Here is an 18,654-nt window from a genome sequence, read left to right on the forward strand (position 1 = left end):
ACATATGCAAACGCAACTCACAACAGTTGCAACTGGTGTTACTGCTCGCAGTGTGGTTTCAGATGCCTGAGACTGCATTCCTGTGTGTGCGTGTGTGGTGTTGACAAAGGCCAGTGGCCAAAAAATTTTATTGTGAGAATCTTTTTGTTGTGCGACTCAGCATCTCCGCTATATGGTGAATAGCAACTTCCCTTCTCATAAGGTTTATACAGTTACTTGTCAAATTCATGATGTGCAACTGAAGTTTCTTCTGAGTATGTGGTCAATGAAATTCATTTTTGAAAGAATGTGGAGCTGAACGAATGTCTGTATATGAAGAAATTTAGTGCACAGTGGTGGTCTTTGACAGAACAAAATCAAATTTGGAAAACTGTAATGTAATCCTAAGATTGTATGGCATCTTTAAATGACTGTGGACAGAATGTGGTTCAACCATTATATCCTGGGGATAGAGCTACAGTCAAGAAAAGAATTTGTTTCCATGACTCATGAAGTGTCATAATGCTTAAGCAATACTAACAGAATGTATGCAGAACAGAAATGACATATTAGTCTGTAAAAAATGCTCTTTTATCACAGAAATATTTATGCTCACAAATCAGTCATGATCTGGGCTCTGAAACAGAAGTTCTACTATCACCTCATTCCACAGGTTTGGCTCCAAGATACTTCATTCTGTTTCCTAAATTCAAAAATTTAATTCCAGGGGAAAATGTTCTGCTGAAGGTAAAGGTTATCTCAGGAGAGAGAGGGAAAATATCAATTCACCCTGATGATGATATTGGTTAAATACTTATTCTGAACATAAAATCTGAAAGACTTTGATTAAGCTAAAGTAAGCCTTTACTGTAATTGTCTCATGGTAAGAGTAAAATTATGATTTTTTATTGGTACTGTTACCTACACAATGTCCACTGCAAAAAAAATTGGTTTTTAGATCAACTGGATCCCAATCCTGTTATCAGTGAACACAGTGATATATCTATTACAAAGTTTGCTATATTGAGAACTACCTGAGTAAAAGAAAGAGTATTAAATCTACATAACCATGATGAAAAGACAGAAATAAGATGATAAGCAGTACGGAGACAGAAATTAAGAGTATCATCCAGAATGGAGAAAGAACATGGTTCAACTCTGGATGAATGTGAGGTGAAATAAAATAAATGTTTCAAAGAAAGCGTTAGGTGTCTGTAAATCACTGCACTTCCCTACAGAAAATAGCCAATAATTCAAGTTTCCAAAGATGCGATTTCCTCATTATTGTTAATGTTAAGTAGTGTAAAATAACATTTCTGCATTGTCACATAACACTGAGGTTATTCATGAATACTTACCAATGTAGCTTACATTTGGGCACAGTTCACATCCATCTAGGTTATCATAATTACTTAGCTGATCGTCACTGGTGGGTCCCAAGATGTAAGTAGGCAAAGGAACTGAAAAAAAAAGGGTATTTATCACAAGGACCATAAAACCAAATTCAATGTGGTGGAAAAATGTTGACAATAAAACAATTTTCATTTTCATTGCGGGACAAAATCATGAAAAAAGGATGACTGACTAGTGTTCTGTTATAAACAAAGTCATTAAGAGGGAGCACAAGTTTGGACCAGCACAAATGGCAAAGAAAATTGGTTGTATCCCTTTCAGAGGTCTCATCCTGTCATTCATCTTAATCAGTTTATAGATACCACAGAAAACCTACATCAGAACAGCTGGACAGGGATTTGAACCTTCTTTCTTCCAAATGTAAGTCCAGCAATAAACAATATCATTCATATTTCATATGCCGGATTACTGCAGTTTAGAGTTTCGTCAAGAAAACCTATTTTTGTAAGCATCTGCTCTGATGTGTATAGAAAAGGAAAATTAGTATGAAATTAAGTGAGTAATGATTAAAGTTTTATTCTGACAACTATGTGGAGTGATTAGAATAAATACTTGAAACCTTAATTGTTATGGCTAAACCAGGCTTCAAAACAAAAATTGTTGATAAGCACATTAACATGTCTGAAAACAGTTTCAGGCTTTTGGTAAAGTACTTCTTCAGAGTTTGTTACAGGACACACAGCCAGTAGTCACAAGACATTGATAAGTAAGCATAGTCATCATACCTAAACCCTGGTTTACACCAAAGTGAATACTAGTGAATGAGTGTCAGCATACAAGCATTCAGTCTGGAATCCAGAGCACTACAAGTTGAAATTTGTCACTGTGTCTCCCTACGGATTACTTAATAACATTTTGATGAACCATAGTGAGGGGCATGAAGAATTTACAGACTGTATTGGTAAACTTAATAATAAAACGATGAAATGAATAGGGTATCAATATGTTCAGTACACTGCAGTATGCCATATACTCAAAAGCATGACAAATCTAGGAAACTCCTGTCAGCATGGAAATTTTTTTAAAAGTGGAAGGCAAAATATGGTCACGGAATGCTGATCTTTCAGACATTAGACAAAAAGCTGTTGGAAAAATAAGTGAGTTTATGTAGCCTGCAGTAAGGGAAAGTTGTTGAAAAACTCACATGATGAGCAAAAGTTGCAAATTTGTCAAAAGATAGACAGGACAAAGTGTCTGTGTTATTCAGTGAGCATATAGAATTACTAAGTGGTCATACGTCGTTTCCGGCAAAGCTTGCCTGAAATTCGACTGGGGATGAAAGCCCAGTGTACTGAAAGCTATATGGTATTCTGCCCCATCTTAAACCATTAGTGGAGGAACTGATGAAATGCCAAAAATAAGATGATATTTTACAGATGACCAGGAGCCCCTGTGACCACATGTACATTTATCATAACTAAAGCCTGGTTTAGATACGAGTGAACACAAGTGAACAAGTGTCAGTGAACAAGCATTCTATCTGGTGTAATTGATTTGCAAGAATGACTAAGCTTCATTTGGTCGTGCTTGATTCACATTTGCAGGTGCTTGGTCATGTTCTGCTTGTTATTGGTCTTTCAGTGAACCATCACAGGAATTTCGCTTTCTATTTCAGCACTCACAGTACAGAGAGAATTTGTCTCTTATTTTGCTCATGAAGTAGTACTTTTGTTATTAAATGTAATTTGTGTAACAAATGTAGTGGTCAGAGAAATGTAATGCTGCTAACAGAAATTTAGAGATATTGTAAGTATTTCTGGGGTCCAACAAATCATCAGCACAAAATACTGGAAGAAAAGAAGTATGCTTAGTACAAAATTGCCAAAGCAGTCAAAGGTGAGAAAGACATTCATTTCTTTCTTCCAACAGGTGGGGAGAAACTGGTAACACATGTTTCAGATTCCTTTAAAAAAATGAACAGCACAATGAAATTCCTTGAAAGTAAAGAAATACAGATATGTTCAATGCAAAAGTTACATAGTAGGCACAATCATTCTTGTGGCTTACTTGAAGATAGGTGTAATTACATCACAGGCCTATCATTGTTGTTATAAGTGCATGCAGATTAGATATATTAGATTGGATGTAGATGTACTAATCAAGTAAATAAAAATCATTTTTCCCTCAAACACATTACTTTCCCTCCAACAAACAGCGAGAATTTATATGTAGCCTATGTAACAGATCACTTGGAATATTTTTATTACATTAATCACACTTTATTAATGTATCTTCCTTGTATGTATTTTGATAAAATGCTGGAGTGCTTTGAATTTATCAGTGTACAGACATCAGTAACTATCCGAGATTGACCAACATCGGAAATGCAAAAAAATTACTAATGTAACTGTACCCACATTGCTAATAACTGGAGTGTAAATGCTAGTCTTTCTTCAGAGTATGTTGCTTGTCAACAATCAGTGTCCTATTTTTAGATTCCCCCCTCAGTTCCAATGAAAAGCCAGCAAAGATCACCAACAAACATACTATTAATTTTTTGGAATAATGCTGAGGGAGGTTGGAGCTGAAGTTTAGTGATAAACGCACCACCCCAGGGAATTCATACCAACATTTTCTCCTCCTAACCGATTTTGCTCACTTCGTCAAAAGCAATGTGCATTACACATAAAATCATCCCATCTGAATATTACAGATTTGCATCTTGGCTGTAAATAGTTTTTATTTAGAGGAAACCATGAGCCGATTATTGCAAACAACAATGGCACAAAAGTCATTGGGTTGGCGTGCTATGCTTCTATAGTGTTATCTTCTGTTCATTCCATTGTAAACACATATTCACAGGTACAAGCAAATCATAATAAACTTTGTAGAGTTGGCTGTGAATACATGGTTGCTTACGTTCACTTCTGTGGCTTAAGAAATGCATGGACAGAGGCAGAACATATCAGTTTTACTGTGCCTATCGGTTGCTGAATTAACTCACAGTAGATGATGTATACCCATTACCAAACATCACACATCCCAAAAAATGTAAGGCAGTACAATTATTTCACTACTATGTACCTAGGCAACAAATATCACCACACAGAAGTGGCACTGAGGATATGCCAAAATCTTAAACATGGCTGTGATTCAGCAACTGCATAAATTTGGAGAGACTGTAAACAAATTGGCCATCAAATCTGAATAAGATATTTTTAAAATTTTGAAAGCCTGGTCAAGGTCTAAATCAACCCTTAGGTTGCAACTGGTTGGCTGATTTTTTTTCCCCAACCTCTTTGATATGCCAAAACCTGAATTTACTGTTCCCATGGGATACTATCAATATCATCAATATCATTTCCTACCTTTTGATTAAAAATGCCCAGATAACATTCCAATGTCTAGTGGACATTGTGTTACAAAGACTCAAACCCCAACAATGTATTGTCCACTGAGATAACATCATTGTTTTCTGCAGTTACTTTGATGACCATGTAGTAAAGCCGTGGAATCCCTATTTCAATTCAGGATCACTTGCCTTAAACTGAGTGTAGAGTAACCTCACTTTGTTTTGAAAGAGGAATTCTATTTAGGTACTATCATCAGCTGGAAAGGTAACAAATCCAATCCACAATTTGTGGAATCCACACACAATTTCCCAATACATAATACAGTATAAGAATGCGATCATTTCTTGGTCTGGAAATTTGTGCCTGACTACAAAAAAATTGCAAGAGCCCTCACACAATCACTGAAAAAAAAAGAGTATAAAATTCAAGCAGTTTGTGGACTGTGACGCTTTTGTGGGGCTGAAGGAGCTACTAACATCTAACCCCATTCATGAATATCCAGGCTATGAAAAACCTTCATGTGACATCAGTAACTCTGCAGTCAGGTCAATGCTCTTACATGAAGTAGTTGGAGTAGAACATCGTGTCATAAATGCGTCCAATCACCTGAACAAAGCTGAAAAGAAATACTCCAAAATTATGGAGCATGGTATACAGAATAACTGACTTACACTGCTACCTGTACAGCAGTCTTTCTGAATAATTACTGGTTGTTTGGCCTTGAGATGAAGTCTTAGTCTCATAGACCAATGAACAGTATAACATTATAAAAAAGTGTGCCTCATTGAATTCAACTTCATGGTGGAGAATAGCTATATATGAGATAAGCGAGCAACATCCTGTTATATACTAGAGACCATTCATAGTGGTACTGGAAAGCAAGTTTACTAACACACTGCACAACTTCAAGTAACTTCAGCAAAACACACACATCAATGTCTGTCATTTGGCATATGTGAGAAAGACAAATATAAATTTTGAAATACGATACTCTGAACACCTAAAGCACTGAAAAGTGGAAATATATTCACCACATTTTCAAATAGTCTCATATAACAGCATGCCAACCTACTGCCATAAAAACATGAGTAATAATTTTTTGAGGTTATAATCTAGGCCTGTATAGATTTGCCTGTGTTGCAAATGACATAGTGAATTTTAAATATGCACATATGGCTGAAATGGACAAACAGCCACAGAACGTGCAAAAGTAATATAAGATAATTATTATTAAGTTTTTAAGTTGTTTAAGACTTCGGGTTTCCAATAAAAACCAGAGATTTCAAAACATATTCTAATGTTATGACGACTGAAAGTGTGAGTGTGGGTTGTACTGATTTATTTCCCCAAACCACATTCCACTTCTTTACAAGGTGACTTAGTTGGAATTTTACAGCCCCTCTTCTTTGCGGGATAGTCAGCTGCTGCAAAATCTCTTTACTTCTTCTCTGTCGAATATCTCTAGGTACAGAAACTTTTAAGCCTCGGATCACTACAATATCCCTCATCTTCAGCCTGCCACAAACTCATTCTTTCTTGTACTAAACTTAAAATATTCTTACAATCCATGCTTTGCATGTGGGAACGTCACGTGATTTGGCCAAAGGAAACAAACTGATCTGAATTCCGCCAACTGTCGTCCAGAGTCTGCATGTTCTGGCACTGAGACCAGTTGCACTGAGAACATGCACATACTGGCATACTAATTTGAAAAGATCAGCCATCTTCAGCCGTTGTCAATCACTGGTGCCACAACATAAGATGCAAAGTATGTGCACTCCCACAAGACCAAGTAAGTGAACAACAATGAAATAATGTGCAGCACGTGGACACGCAACGTCAGCAATTTGTGACACATCTCAATTCGCCACACATGATGAACTCCTCCACAGGAGAACTGTCATCCCGAAGAGTTTGCAAGGTTAGGTATTACATCACACACACAGTGCAATCCTTACTCAAATTGATGGGTGGTATATTACTGTTTGCTATGTTGTAGATTTTTACAGGTGGAAAGACAGAAGTAAGAAAGTTAAGCACTACAAAAAACAATTAACATACTGCGCTCAGTTTGCATAACACGTGAAGTACAAAACAACATAACTGCACTTACCACAAACAGATAAACCATTCTAGACAATAAAACTAGACATTCATAGTCGCTTTGTACAGACCCTGCCCACACTAAAAATGAAAGATTACTGACCATTCGCATGATCTTAGCAAAGGTGGTTATACTGAATTAAAGAGCCAAGGCTATCACTCATTCCTTGATACCCAAACAGCTGTTGGAATCCAGGATGCATGATGCTCTTGTCATGGAAAAGAATTAAAATTTCATGTCAGAAATAACTACTCAACTGTGTTGACTCACAGGAATCAAGTAATTGTGAATTAACCCCTACTGAGCCAAATACAATGGTCATACTGATCTGGTACACTGAACCAACGAGAAAATGCTCAGCCATTACATAAGTGCCCAACATAATAATTGGTGTGAACTCTTACCTTATGTAGTAGCCACACATAACTCTGAAGTGTATTGGAGCATGACTATTGCCATATGAAGTGAACTACAGCAGTTAAATGACCATGCTCTCTTAATTATCAAGAGCACCACCAGCAAAGACATTTCCTCTGTACAGTTCTCTGCCAGGAGACTGACAGCCATTTAGAGGCATCTGGCACCAACACAAATGCTCTACAACACCAATAGGCAGCAGTAAAGAAGACAAGCATGCTTCTGAAATACCTTCTCACACAATGGGTGATGTTAAGTAACACACTTTCTTTCAAGGGTAAAACAAATATATTCACCACGAAATTAGAGGCCAATTCTAAGGTATAAAGATACCATCACCATTTAATGAAAACTACCGTTACCCACTAGGAGCACCACTATCCCTGTGGATGGAGTGTGACCTTTTGCAGGGGCTCCACAGACACTGTGCCAGACATCCTAGGCATCCAGGGCCTAGCAGGAGAGTGAGTCTGTAATCGGTGTGTTGGGGCTTATGGGCGCTCAACATCGAGGTCATCATCGCCCTGACACACATTAAAAGGAACGAACGTGGACAGACCTAAGAAAACTAAAGCACACACTCAAAGAACGCAGGAAAAGAAGGAAAATGCTACATAAGAAAGTAAAACCTAAGGAAAGGGGAAACATAGCAACAAGAATGTCACAGGAAATTGTTATTGGCTGGCCACTTACATAAAATATGGGCTAGCTTGTCACACAGTGAGCAAATTAAAATCCTCTCCCTAAAATCTTTGTAAAAACATTTGACATGTCACAGAACTTTAAAACTTTAGCCACATTCGTCCGAGTGTTGCCTAAAAGAGATGGCAGGTCCGCTGGCAAGTCAGCTGCGGCCCGCAGGTCAGAAAATAAAACGCAATCCAATAAAACGTGGCGCACAGTGACCTGGACGCCACAAGCACCACACATTGGAGGGTCCTCTCGCCGGAACAGGTAGCCATGCATCATAGGGCTGTGGCCTATTCGAAGCCGAGTGAGGAGAACCTCGTCGATGAGGCTGAAAGGAGGTACACCACACACGCGTTGTGGGCTTGATTATACGGAGCTTATTGTCAGTCACTTCCAGCTACTCATCCTCCCACCGATGCATAACTCAACAGCGAGGTGAGTGCGTGCAAGGGGATAGCACACTAAGATACTTGTGGGGCGAGACACACCTCCTTGGCTGCGAGATCTGCCCTTTCATTCCCAGCAATGCCGACATGACCCGGAACCCAGCAGGAAGCGACAACCTTCCCCAGTCGCTGTAGTCGGAGGAGGGCATCCTGGATGGTCTGGACAGTTTTGTCTGCCGGATACAAACGTTGCAATAAGTGAAGGGCACTGAGTGAATCGGAACAGACAAGAAATTTAGGAGAGGAAGAATGTCTCGTGTGCTCCAGATCCCGCAAGATCGCAGACAATTCTGCATCAATGTCAGTGAAAGTCTGAGGCAGGTGGACCTTGAAGACACGATCTGGAAAAACAACTGAGCAACCAACAGAATCCCCTTGTTTCGACCCATCCGTAAAAACAGCTAATAGTCGTGGTGCTCAGATAAAATGGCAGAAAATGCTGCATTAAAAACAGTGGCAGGAGTGCAATCTCTCTTGTACTGCAATAAATCTAAAATCACTCCGGGCCTCTTCAGTAACCAGGGGGGCAGGCGGTTAAAACCCTGGATTTGGGGTTGTACAGACTCCACACCGAGGGACTCTAGTACACGTTGCACACGGATCCCAAACGGCAACGTAGCCCGGGGACGGCGGGAAAAAAGGGGGTCCAGAAGTGGATGGGCAACAAGATGGTGAGCAGGCGAGCTGGGAGCTGCAAGAAACTTACAAGCCTGGGGCACCAGCAGGAGCTGCCGCCGGATGGTAAGTGGCGGTTCCCCAGCCTCAGCACAGAGGCTGGGTATGGGACTGGTCCGATAAGCACCCGTGGCCAGTCGAATCCCAGCATGGTGAACAGCGTCAAGGATCTGCAAATAAGAAGGCCTCGCTGACCCATATACTGTGCACCCATAGTCCAACTGTGAACGAACGAAAGCTCGGTAAAACTGAAGGAGACGCGCCCTATCCGCTCCCCAAGACCTGTGGCTGAGGCACTTGAGGATGTTGAGTGCCTTCAGGGTTCTGGCTTTCAAGTCACGTAGGTGTGGCAGCCATGACAATCTGGAGTCAAAAATTAGGCCCAGAAACCGCAGTGTGTCTCTATAATGTAGGACAGTATCCCCCATATGCAAGGCAGGCAAAGTAAAAACACGACGAGAACGATTAAAATGAACACAAACACACTTATCGGCAGAGAACCGAAAACCTGTCTTTGCAGCTCACTCCTCTAACTGCCGCACTGTTAGCTGCAACAGACGGCTCACGGTTGCAAAACTGGAGGAGGAACAGAAAACAGCAAAGTCGTCCACAAATAAGGAGCACTGTACTGGACTCCTCACTGTAGACGTTATACTGTTGATGGTTATGGCAAAGAGGATAACGCTTAAAACGCTGCCCTGGGGGACACCGTTCTCTTGCTCAAAGCGATCACACAGTGTGTTAACAACGCGGGTCCGAAAAAACCGCTGAGACAAGAAAGACCGAATGAAAATCGGGAGGCGGCCACGAAAGCCCCATTGATGCAGTTGTGCAAGAATACAGTATCTGCAAGTAGTATCATATGCCTTACTGATATCAAAGAAGATACCAATACAGTGATGCTGACGGAGAAAAGCCTGCTGAATAGCCGTCTCTAGGAGGGTCAGGTTGTCGACCGTGGACCGAAATTTTCGGAATCCACACTGAAACCGGCTAAGGAGCTGTCTGGTCTCTAACAGCCAGACCCGACACCGGTTAACCATCCGTTCCAGGGTCTTTCCGACACAGCTTGTCAAGGAGATACTACGATAACTACTGGGACATGTGCGGTCCTTTCCTGGTTTGAGGAGAGGGATGAGGATTGCCTCCCACCACAAGGTGGGGAACACTCCTGTCTGCCATATGAGATTAAAACATTCGAGGAGGATTTCCTTTGACATCGCTGGCAAATGTCGAAGCATGGAGTACTGGACGCGGTTGTAACCCGGTGCACTGTCAGATGTCTCACTAAGTGCCGATTCAAGTTCCCACATGGAGAAAGGGGAGTTGTACACCTCAGAACTGTTCGACCGAAAGTCCAAGTTCGCTCTTTCGACAGTCGCCCGGTAGCGACGAAACGCTGGATCCTGATTTGCAGTGGCAGTACTTTGTGCAAAATGCTCTGCCAGCGTCTGAGCAATGGCTCTGGGTGTCGTTGGAGGCATCCCTGCTTCAGGACAGCAGCTATCAGTAAACGGCTATGTTTACCAGAAATCCTCCGGATGCCTTCCCATACTTTTGTGGAACAAGTGGAACGGTTGATGGAGTCCAGGAACGCCTGCCATGACCTTTTCTTGCTCTCTTTAATGACACGGCGTGCCCTGGCTCTCGCGATTCGAAAGGCGGTAAGACTGACCGCCGTTGGACAGCATTTAAATCGGCGAAGAGCTGCACGCCTGTCCCGGATGGCTGAATGGCACTCTTCTGTCCACCAAGGCACAAGGCGCCGCTTAAGAGTGCCAGAAGACTGTGGTATGGACAGGTCAGCAGCATGATGGATCACAAGCGTGATGTGATCCACCCATTCTTGGATGCTATTGTGGCGGTCAAAAACAGTGGCCAGTTAGCCCTGCCAATTATCCACGATGGTGGCTGCTGCTCCAGCAATACACCATCCAGGAGATGAATGCGGATAGGGAAATGATCGCTGGAACGAAGGTCGTGAATGACCTCCCAGTGAACAGAGTCGGTGAGGGTTGGAGAGCAGAAAGATAGGTCAATGGCTGAGAATGACCCGGTAGAGGAGAGAAATGAGTCGGAGTACCTGTGTTGAGGATGCACAACATTTGAGATGTTAGGAGGCTCTCCAAAATTCGACCTCGAGTGCAAAGAGAAGTGGAGCCCCACAGGACATTATGGGCATTGAAGTCTCCCAGGAGGAGAAATGGGCAGGGGAGTTGGTCGATAAGATCTGTGAGAGCGTCTAAGGTCATTGCATCCAGAGGGGGTAAATAAAGGGAGCAAACGGTAAGCCTCCGAGGTGAATAAATTTCAACTGCAACTGCTTGCAGGTCAGTATCAAGGGGGAGAGCAGAGGAGTGGTGGTCATTATTGACAAACACAGCGACCCCGCCTTTGGCCCTTTCTCCAGTCAGGTCATCTTTGTGATATGATGTATAGCCCCTTAGTACAGGAGCATCAGATGGTTTTAAATGTGTTTCCTGTAAACACAAGCACAGGGGGCGTTGCCGTACTAGGAGGTGCAGTTCCTCCACATGTGCCCAGAACCCATTAATGTTCCACTGTATAATGGGAGCCGTCTATCAGGGTGGGAGTACCTTCATTCTCACTTTCTGTCGGGGAGGAGAGCCCACAACAGACGGAGGCTCAGTTTTGGGGCGAGATGAGTGCCCCAGTCAGACATCAACCTCCATCGCCTCTGAAGAGGAGTCGAGAGAGACGTCAGAGAGAATGACATCCACATCAGCAGACTGTAGAATGTCGGTCTCCTTTAGCGGGTGAGTATTCACCTTTGTCTTTGGCTTCGATTTTCTGGCCTGAGGCGGCATTGGTGCCAAAACCTCAGAAGTAGTAGGGGGTGTAGCAGCGCTGGACAATGCACAAGACTGGACCCGGGAAGGGGCAGGAAGTTCCATAACGTCAGCCACCATGGCCTGGTCAGAAGGCCGGGGGGGAGCAGCAGGCTTCACAGGAACGGCAGCAGCACACGTACATTGACAAACGCAGGTGCTAGTGCTGACAGTAGCAACCTCCGTTTGTGTAGTGGCATCGGATTTCAACACTGGCTGTTTGAGAACGGAAGAAAAGGAAGCAGCGAACGTGGGCGGCTGCATGGACTTGTAAATTTTCTTCGCCTCACCATACGAGAGGCGTTTTGTAGTTTTAAGTTCCTGGATCTTCCGTTCCTCAAGGAAAACTCTGCAGTCCCTACTCCACACAGGGTGATCCCCAGAGCAGTTGACACACTTGGGAGGAGAGGAGCAGCCAACTCCCTCATGGGCGGCTTTACCACATTTCCCGCAAGTGGCTTCCCCTCTACAGCCGAGAGTAGTGTGTCCAAAGTGTTGGCATTTAAAACTCCGCATGGGGTTGGGGTAATAAGGCCGTACACTGAGACGAAGGAAACTGGCCTTCACATGCTCTGGCAATTTGGTGGTGTTAAATGTAAGGATAAACGAGTCAGTCTTTACGAGAGTACCATCCACCCATTTCATAATGTGTTGCACGTCGACAATTCCTTCCCGGGACCATTCAGCCTTCAGTTCGTCTTGGGGAATGTCAACGAGATCTCTGCAAGTCACAACACCCTTGCTGTAGTTCAAGAGATATGGATCAGATTAATGAGACTGGAGAACATAGATGATTTTATCTAGAAGTTATATGAAGTAAAATACCTAAAATGTATTGACCCCCATCTTCACATTGGCAGATTGCCCTGGCAATGAAATCGTCTAAGTATACATTGTTTATATGTGCCAGGAGGAGGTACCAAGCATTGACTTTTGGTTTTAATGTATGCTCAGGCATATTCGTAACAGCAGTTGACTGTCTCTATTGACCTGAGATCCAAGAGTTGGTGGGATTGTTCATGAATGATGTTCTAACAGCAACATAAACTTGGTCATATCAAACTGACATGATACAGAAGGTGTTAAAAAAATTATTGCAAGCTGATGCACCTGCCAGCCTGCAGAAATCTAAGTTTGGACGCAAGAAAATCAAATTCCTAGATCATCTAACTATATCCCATGTTATACTGCCTGATGGTGCAAAACTGATCCAATAGTCAATTTTCCTGGTTCTTGTACAAGCAAGTAACTGAAAACTTCATCAGTCTTGCAGTTGTTAAGTGGGAATGACTTTTAAGCTTATCACAAAAAATGTGCAGTGGCATTGATCACACAATTGCTATCAGATATTTGAAAATATTAAACAAGCACTGTTAACTCCAAGATGCTATACTACACAGACATGTCAGTTGCTTTCCGAGACCCCGATCCTGTCCAACTGTGAAAAGGCATATTCAACCACCGAGTTAGAGGTGACTGCAATTGTGTGCACATTTCAAAAGTTCCATTATTACCTTGCTGGAACCCACACCAGGCACCAAGCTTTCTATTAAGTTGCAAATTATTATACACACTACTTGGTCTCTAGTACTCTGGAAGTGTAGCTTTGATGTTTTTCATCTCAAAGGCAATGTACTAGCTGATGCTTTACCTCACCTCCTTAAAGGTATGCACAAAAACTCAGACATGAATGAGCAATCTTCAGATTTTAAGGTTTTACTAATTAGAGCCTAAGTCTATATGGAATATTATTTAGATTTATGCAGAAATATGCCAGTGTTGCAATATGCAGATTCTAATGAAATCATGTTACACGGCAATTGCAGCAAAACCAAAAGGCTTACTAAGCACTATACAATAGTAACTGGAAATTTACTCTATTGCTGTACTCCAGAAACCAATCATTGATGTTTTCATCCATACAGATTATGAAAATAAATTAATTTGGTATACCCATCATGCATAGGGAAACTTTGGTGTCATAAAATGTACCTAGAAAATCTGTACTAATTATCATTTGTTAAACATGCTCAGGAAAGTGTAAAAATTACCGAAAACTTGCACTATTTGCCAAAAGACAAAATCATCAAATATGTGCTGTAAAGGCAAGTTGCACACCATAGTACCTGTAAAGTCATTTCAGACATTACCAGTGGGCAACTGTGGTCCATTCCCTACAGCATGTTCAGTTTCCAAGTACCTTGTAGGTTTTTATGATTTGTTTACACAGTATACAGTACGGTATCCCATAAAAACGCTACAAGTTTACCTATATTCAGGTAGCTAGTGCATGATTATATCCCTAAAGTAGGAAAATCACTTGCTCTACTGCCTGATAAAGCCAAAAATTTCATTAGTTTCCATGGCATGAATTTTCTAAAACATCAACAAATTAAGCACATACCCATATCAAAATACCACCTGGAAGCCTACTGTGCTGAATGGATGTTCAGGAAGTAACGAAATTCATGAGGACATACTGTCACATCAAGAAGATGACCTGACTCTATTATGTGAAACCGTTTGAAGAGATTATAAATAACCTTCAGCACATGTCTACTAATTGTACACCGACAAAGTTAATAGTAAGGAAAAAAGAAAAGAATGTGTGGGTAAATTTACCCCATCAGATTCTATGAACACAGATTCTTGGGAAGAGAAGTTTCAAGAAGCAGGAATTACTTTGACAGACAAAGCAAATACAAGAAAAAAGTATTTTGACAAGAAGTTATTTAGACCACAAAAGATTACCAATGGTGACACAGTTCTAATTATGGATCATCCCTAAACCAACACTATTATCTAAAAAGAATAGGAACTTGTAAATGTTGTATACAGGTTCATTTGTGATCACAAGGATCCAAAACTTACTTTCTTATCCTGGGAGCAACAAGATAAAAGGACTCTACCCTCATCTGGATTTAAAGAAGTGCATATATCAATAGTTAGCAGCAAACATCTGTTGACATATAAAGACTGACACTGTGATGTATACGTATTAGTGTGAACTTTAATTGAAAGTAAGAAGTAGATTTACATACCCTCTGATTGAATACTCCAGTGGACTATGGGTATGAATATTACATATGTGTATATTTTAATATGTAAATGTCATAATAGCACATGTGTGTTCATGAAATAATTTCATCACAGTTTCTTCCAAAACCATTTCTGTGAGGAGAGGATGTACTGTGGAATATTATTTAACTTTCTTTGCATATGATAGCAGTTTATGATTTCCGTAAATAGAAATAGCAGCAGTCAACTCTTACTTACTTTGCAAATGATATTAGTCAAGAGGTATAAATATGTAGTTTAGAATCTGTCAATGCTAGAGAAAGGGATATTTTTTTCTCATGGGTGTTACATACTACATTAACTGCAAGATACACGAACTACACTTGCAGAAAAAACGTTGTGTTGCTTGTTCATGTGGGAGATAACAATATTAGCAACATGGGTTTATTGAGACATTAGGTATAGAACTCTTGTAAAAACAATTCTCAACAATATGATTGAAACTTGATTTTGAATAGTCATAGTTATTCAGTTTACACTGGACTAGGTAGAGTCAATTTCCTTTGAGTTCCCAAGGAGATAAGTAATAATATGGTGTAATCTGGTAATGCCTGAACCACTTGCAAAAAAAAAATGTGCACATAGACAGGTATCAGGCATGAGCATGATTATAATCCCAGAAGCACGCATTTTTCATTTGTTATCTGACAGTAAATGGAGATTTTATTGTTATGCTGGTTATATTTGGTACTGCTCATTCACATGTACAGAGTGAATTTGTGAGAGATTTGGAAGCAATCTGAAATGTAGTACAGTGAGGACACGACGTAAATCGTACTGACTTAATTGTGCGAAGGTAACCACATTCACATTCATACAGTAACAGTGTGATTTATTTATGGATGACCTGTTAGTTGAACGAACCAGTTCATTGTGAATATTCACTTACCCAGAGCTGGTGACTTGATGGCGTGAACGTATGAATCTTGAGTATTGAGTATAATGTATGACAGTTAAATCATGAACATAAAGTAGTACAATACCATGAACAACATGCAAGAAGTTCCACGGGAGTGTACTGTAACATGCTAGGCACATTGTTGAACTGAACTGACTGTCGACAATCATCACTTCCAAGACAGTATTTTAGTACTGTGCTATGTGAGAGTATTATGGCTTTTAAAATATGTCCTGTGAGACGCTATAATCAATGCACCATAAAGATTCCCAGTTAGAACACTTTATGAGAGTGTGAACAGTTTTTCAGAGACATGTTCAACAGACTATTGTCTGCTATTAGCAAGAAATGATATATGTATGTAATAGAATTACTATGTTTGAATCACAGACTGCTGTCCCTGAATCCCTCTCGATTCCATTTGCAGTTGGTAAAAAATGATTAAGGGTATTGACTTATGTTTTCTCATATAAACAAGTACTTTAAAACAGTTTCAATTTCATGAAGTTCTTACTTAATTTATTGCTCATGTTTTTGTATGAATGTTGCAAGTTGACAGCTCATGGTGAAGTCCCCTCTTGCAATTTTCCTCAAGATTTGACCAAATGCAGGAGCACATATACAAAATAAACAAACCATAGTGAAATATTATCCCATCCTGAGAGCAAAAGTAGCCATAATGAGAAAGATTACAAACCCTTAAACAAATCTGTACTCCAGCACTTGATGAAACTTTCTTGTAAATGAAAATTAATTAACTTTGTGATATGGACTTGCCATTTAAAAAAAAAGAAAGTTAGAAAATGAGTGAGAAAATGAGATAAGGAGAGAGAGACAGAGGACAGAGAGAAGAAAGAAGAGAGAGAGAGAGAGAGACAGAGAGAGAGAATCTGGCAAACCGAAAAAATCCCGTATGACTGGAAGATTGCTCTGAGTCGTCCACTACATAAAAAAAGGTAATAAATCAGATACAAACAACTATAGGAGGATCTTTCTATTACCAGTTACCTGCAAAATTTTATCAGGTTGTCTCTTGAATAGAACACAACAGCAATTAGAGCCCAAAGTAGCAGAATGTTAAGCAGGATTCAGACTGAACAGATCATGTCCAGAGCAAATTTTCAACCTTGAAACCATACTCAAAATGTGAGCTTTCAGACAAAAACCTATAGTATGCACATTTGTAGATTTCAAAAAAGCATATGATTCAATAGACAGGCCCTCACTATTCCAAATTTTAGAAGAGAGGGAATTAGATCCCAAAAGATGAGAAATCATAAAACAAACACTAATTGGCATGGAATCTAAAGTAAAAATTAAGGTGGAGATCTCAGAACCCTTTAACATTAAAACAGGTGCGAGACAAGGTGATGGACTCTTTGCTGTTCTGTTCAAAGTAGTTCTACACAAAGTCATGGAACGATGGGAGGAAGAACTCGAGAAATGTAGGGTTTGGAAGCCAATCTGACTGGGCATTGCCAAAAATAACCTCTACATACCATATCTTGCATTTGCGGATGACCTGGCAATACTAACAGAGGATGAGCAGTCTGCAATCAAACAGCTGGAAATACTCAAGGAATGTGCAGAAAAAGTAGGTTTACAAATTTCTTTTGAGAAAACTGAATTCTTTTGTTCAAAAACAGAAATTGCAAGCTTTTAAACAAAATATGGTAAAATTAACAGGGTTCCATACTTTAAATACCTTGGAGAATTCATCGAACTGACATATATTGAAAAAATCTTGCAGCAACATCACCTCCAAAAAGTTAAAACAGACAACAACAAAAAAAGTCAAGAGGGGCAAAAATTCGACACTAAAATACTGTCACAAAATCAGCAATCCTCTATGCAAGTGAAATACTAACCCTTAACAGAAAACAACAACTTGAAGACATCAAAAAAGAAGAGAGAAAGATCATCAGGAAAATTCTACAAGGAAGACATACCCAAAACGGTTATAGGCTACAATCAATTAACAATCAATTAAAACAACAGAAATGCTTTCAAACATCAAAATTAATATTAGGGATAGGCAAATGAAATTCTCTGGTCATCTCAGCCGACTACCAGAAAACTGATTGACGAAGAGAATAATAGATTATGTAACATCACTTAAGAATTCCACACCTTGGTTGGATGAAATTCGAAAGGACCTAAATAATGCAAACATAAGACCAGCCAACATCCTAGAAAGAGACACCATCAGACACAAAGTAGACAAATGAAGTTTTATCCCAGCAACCAAAAGAAAAACAGTACAGACCAAAGTGGTCGGATTGGCGTAAACAAGCCTTTTTGGAAAGAATGAAACTCTATTGGAAGAACAAGAAGAAATCAAAGGAGAATTGATTGAGTTATTTGCTTAACGTATTCCATTTCTGGGGAGAATTCACCAATAATAAAAAAAATAATAATACAGTGCAAACAGTAATGGTCTTACCACAAACAAACAGCATGTAAAGAAGGAAAACAACTCTGATTCATTAGGCATAATTGACAAACCTACAGTTTGTGTAACAAATTAACAGTAACAATAATAATAATACAAGGTAATTCTTCATGATGGACCCATTTTCAAAACTTCGTATGTATTCAAGTACAAATCCAAAATGAACAAGCTTTATATCAATGAAAAGAGAAAATTTCAAAGTTTTGTTTTCATAATGCTTGATACCACTTTAATAATTTGAAATAATTTGAAATTAATTAGGTTTTAATAATTATTTAATAACTAGAAATGTGGTGAATGTTATAAATGTTCAATGTGGCCACCGATGGCTGTACAGCAAACATCGACACAACAGCCAAA

The 18,654-nt window shown here is 40.0% G+C and overlaps 1 protein-coding gene across 1 annotated transcript in view; it reads right to left on the reverse strand.

The window, feature by feature from the left end:
• Positions 1-18,654, reverse strand: part of LOC126272441 (CWF19-like protein 1) — a 159,129-nt gene that overhangs the window by 120,079 nt on the left and 20,396 nt on the right. Inside the window, exon 4 of the mRNA XM_049975316.1 lies at positions 1,338-1,439. Coding sequence (XP_049831273.1) covers positions 1,338-1,439 — 102 coding nt within the window. The remainder of the gene's footprint in view (positions 1-1,337; positions 1,440-18,654) is intronic.

Source organism: Schistocerca gregaria, chromosome 5, assembly GCF_023897955.1.
Source record: "Schistocerca gregaria isolate iqSchGreg1 chromosome 5, iqSchGreg1.2, whole genome shotgun sequence".
In the NCBI taxonomy this organism is placed as follows: domain Eukaryota; kingdom Metazoa; phylum Arthropoda; class Insecta; order Orthoptera; family Acrididae; genus Schistocerca; species Schistocerca gregaria.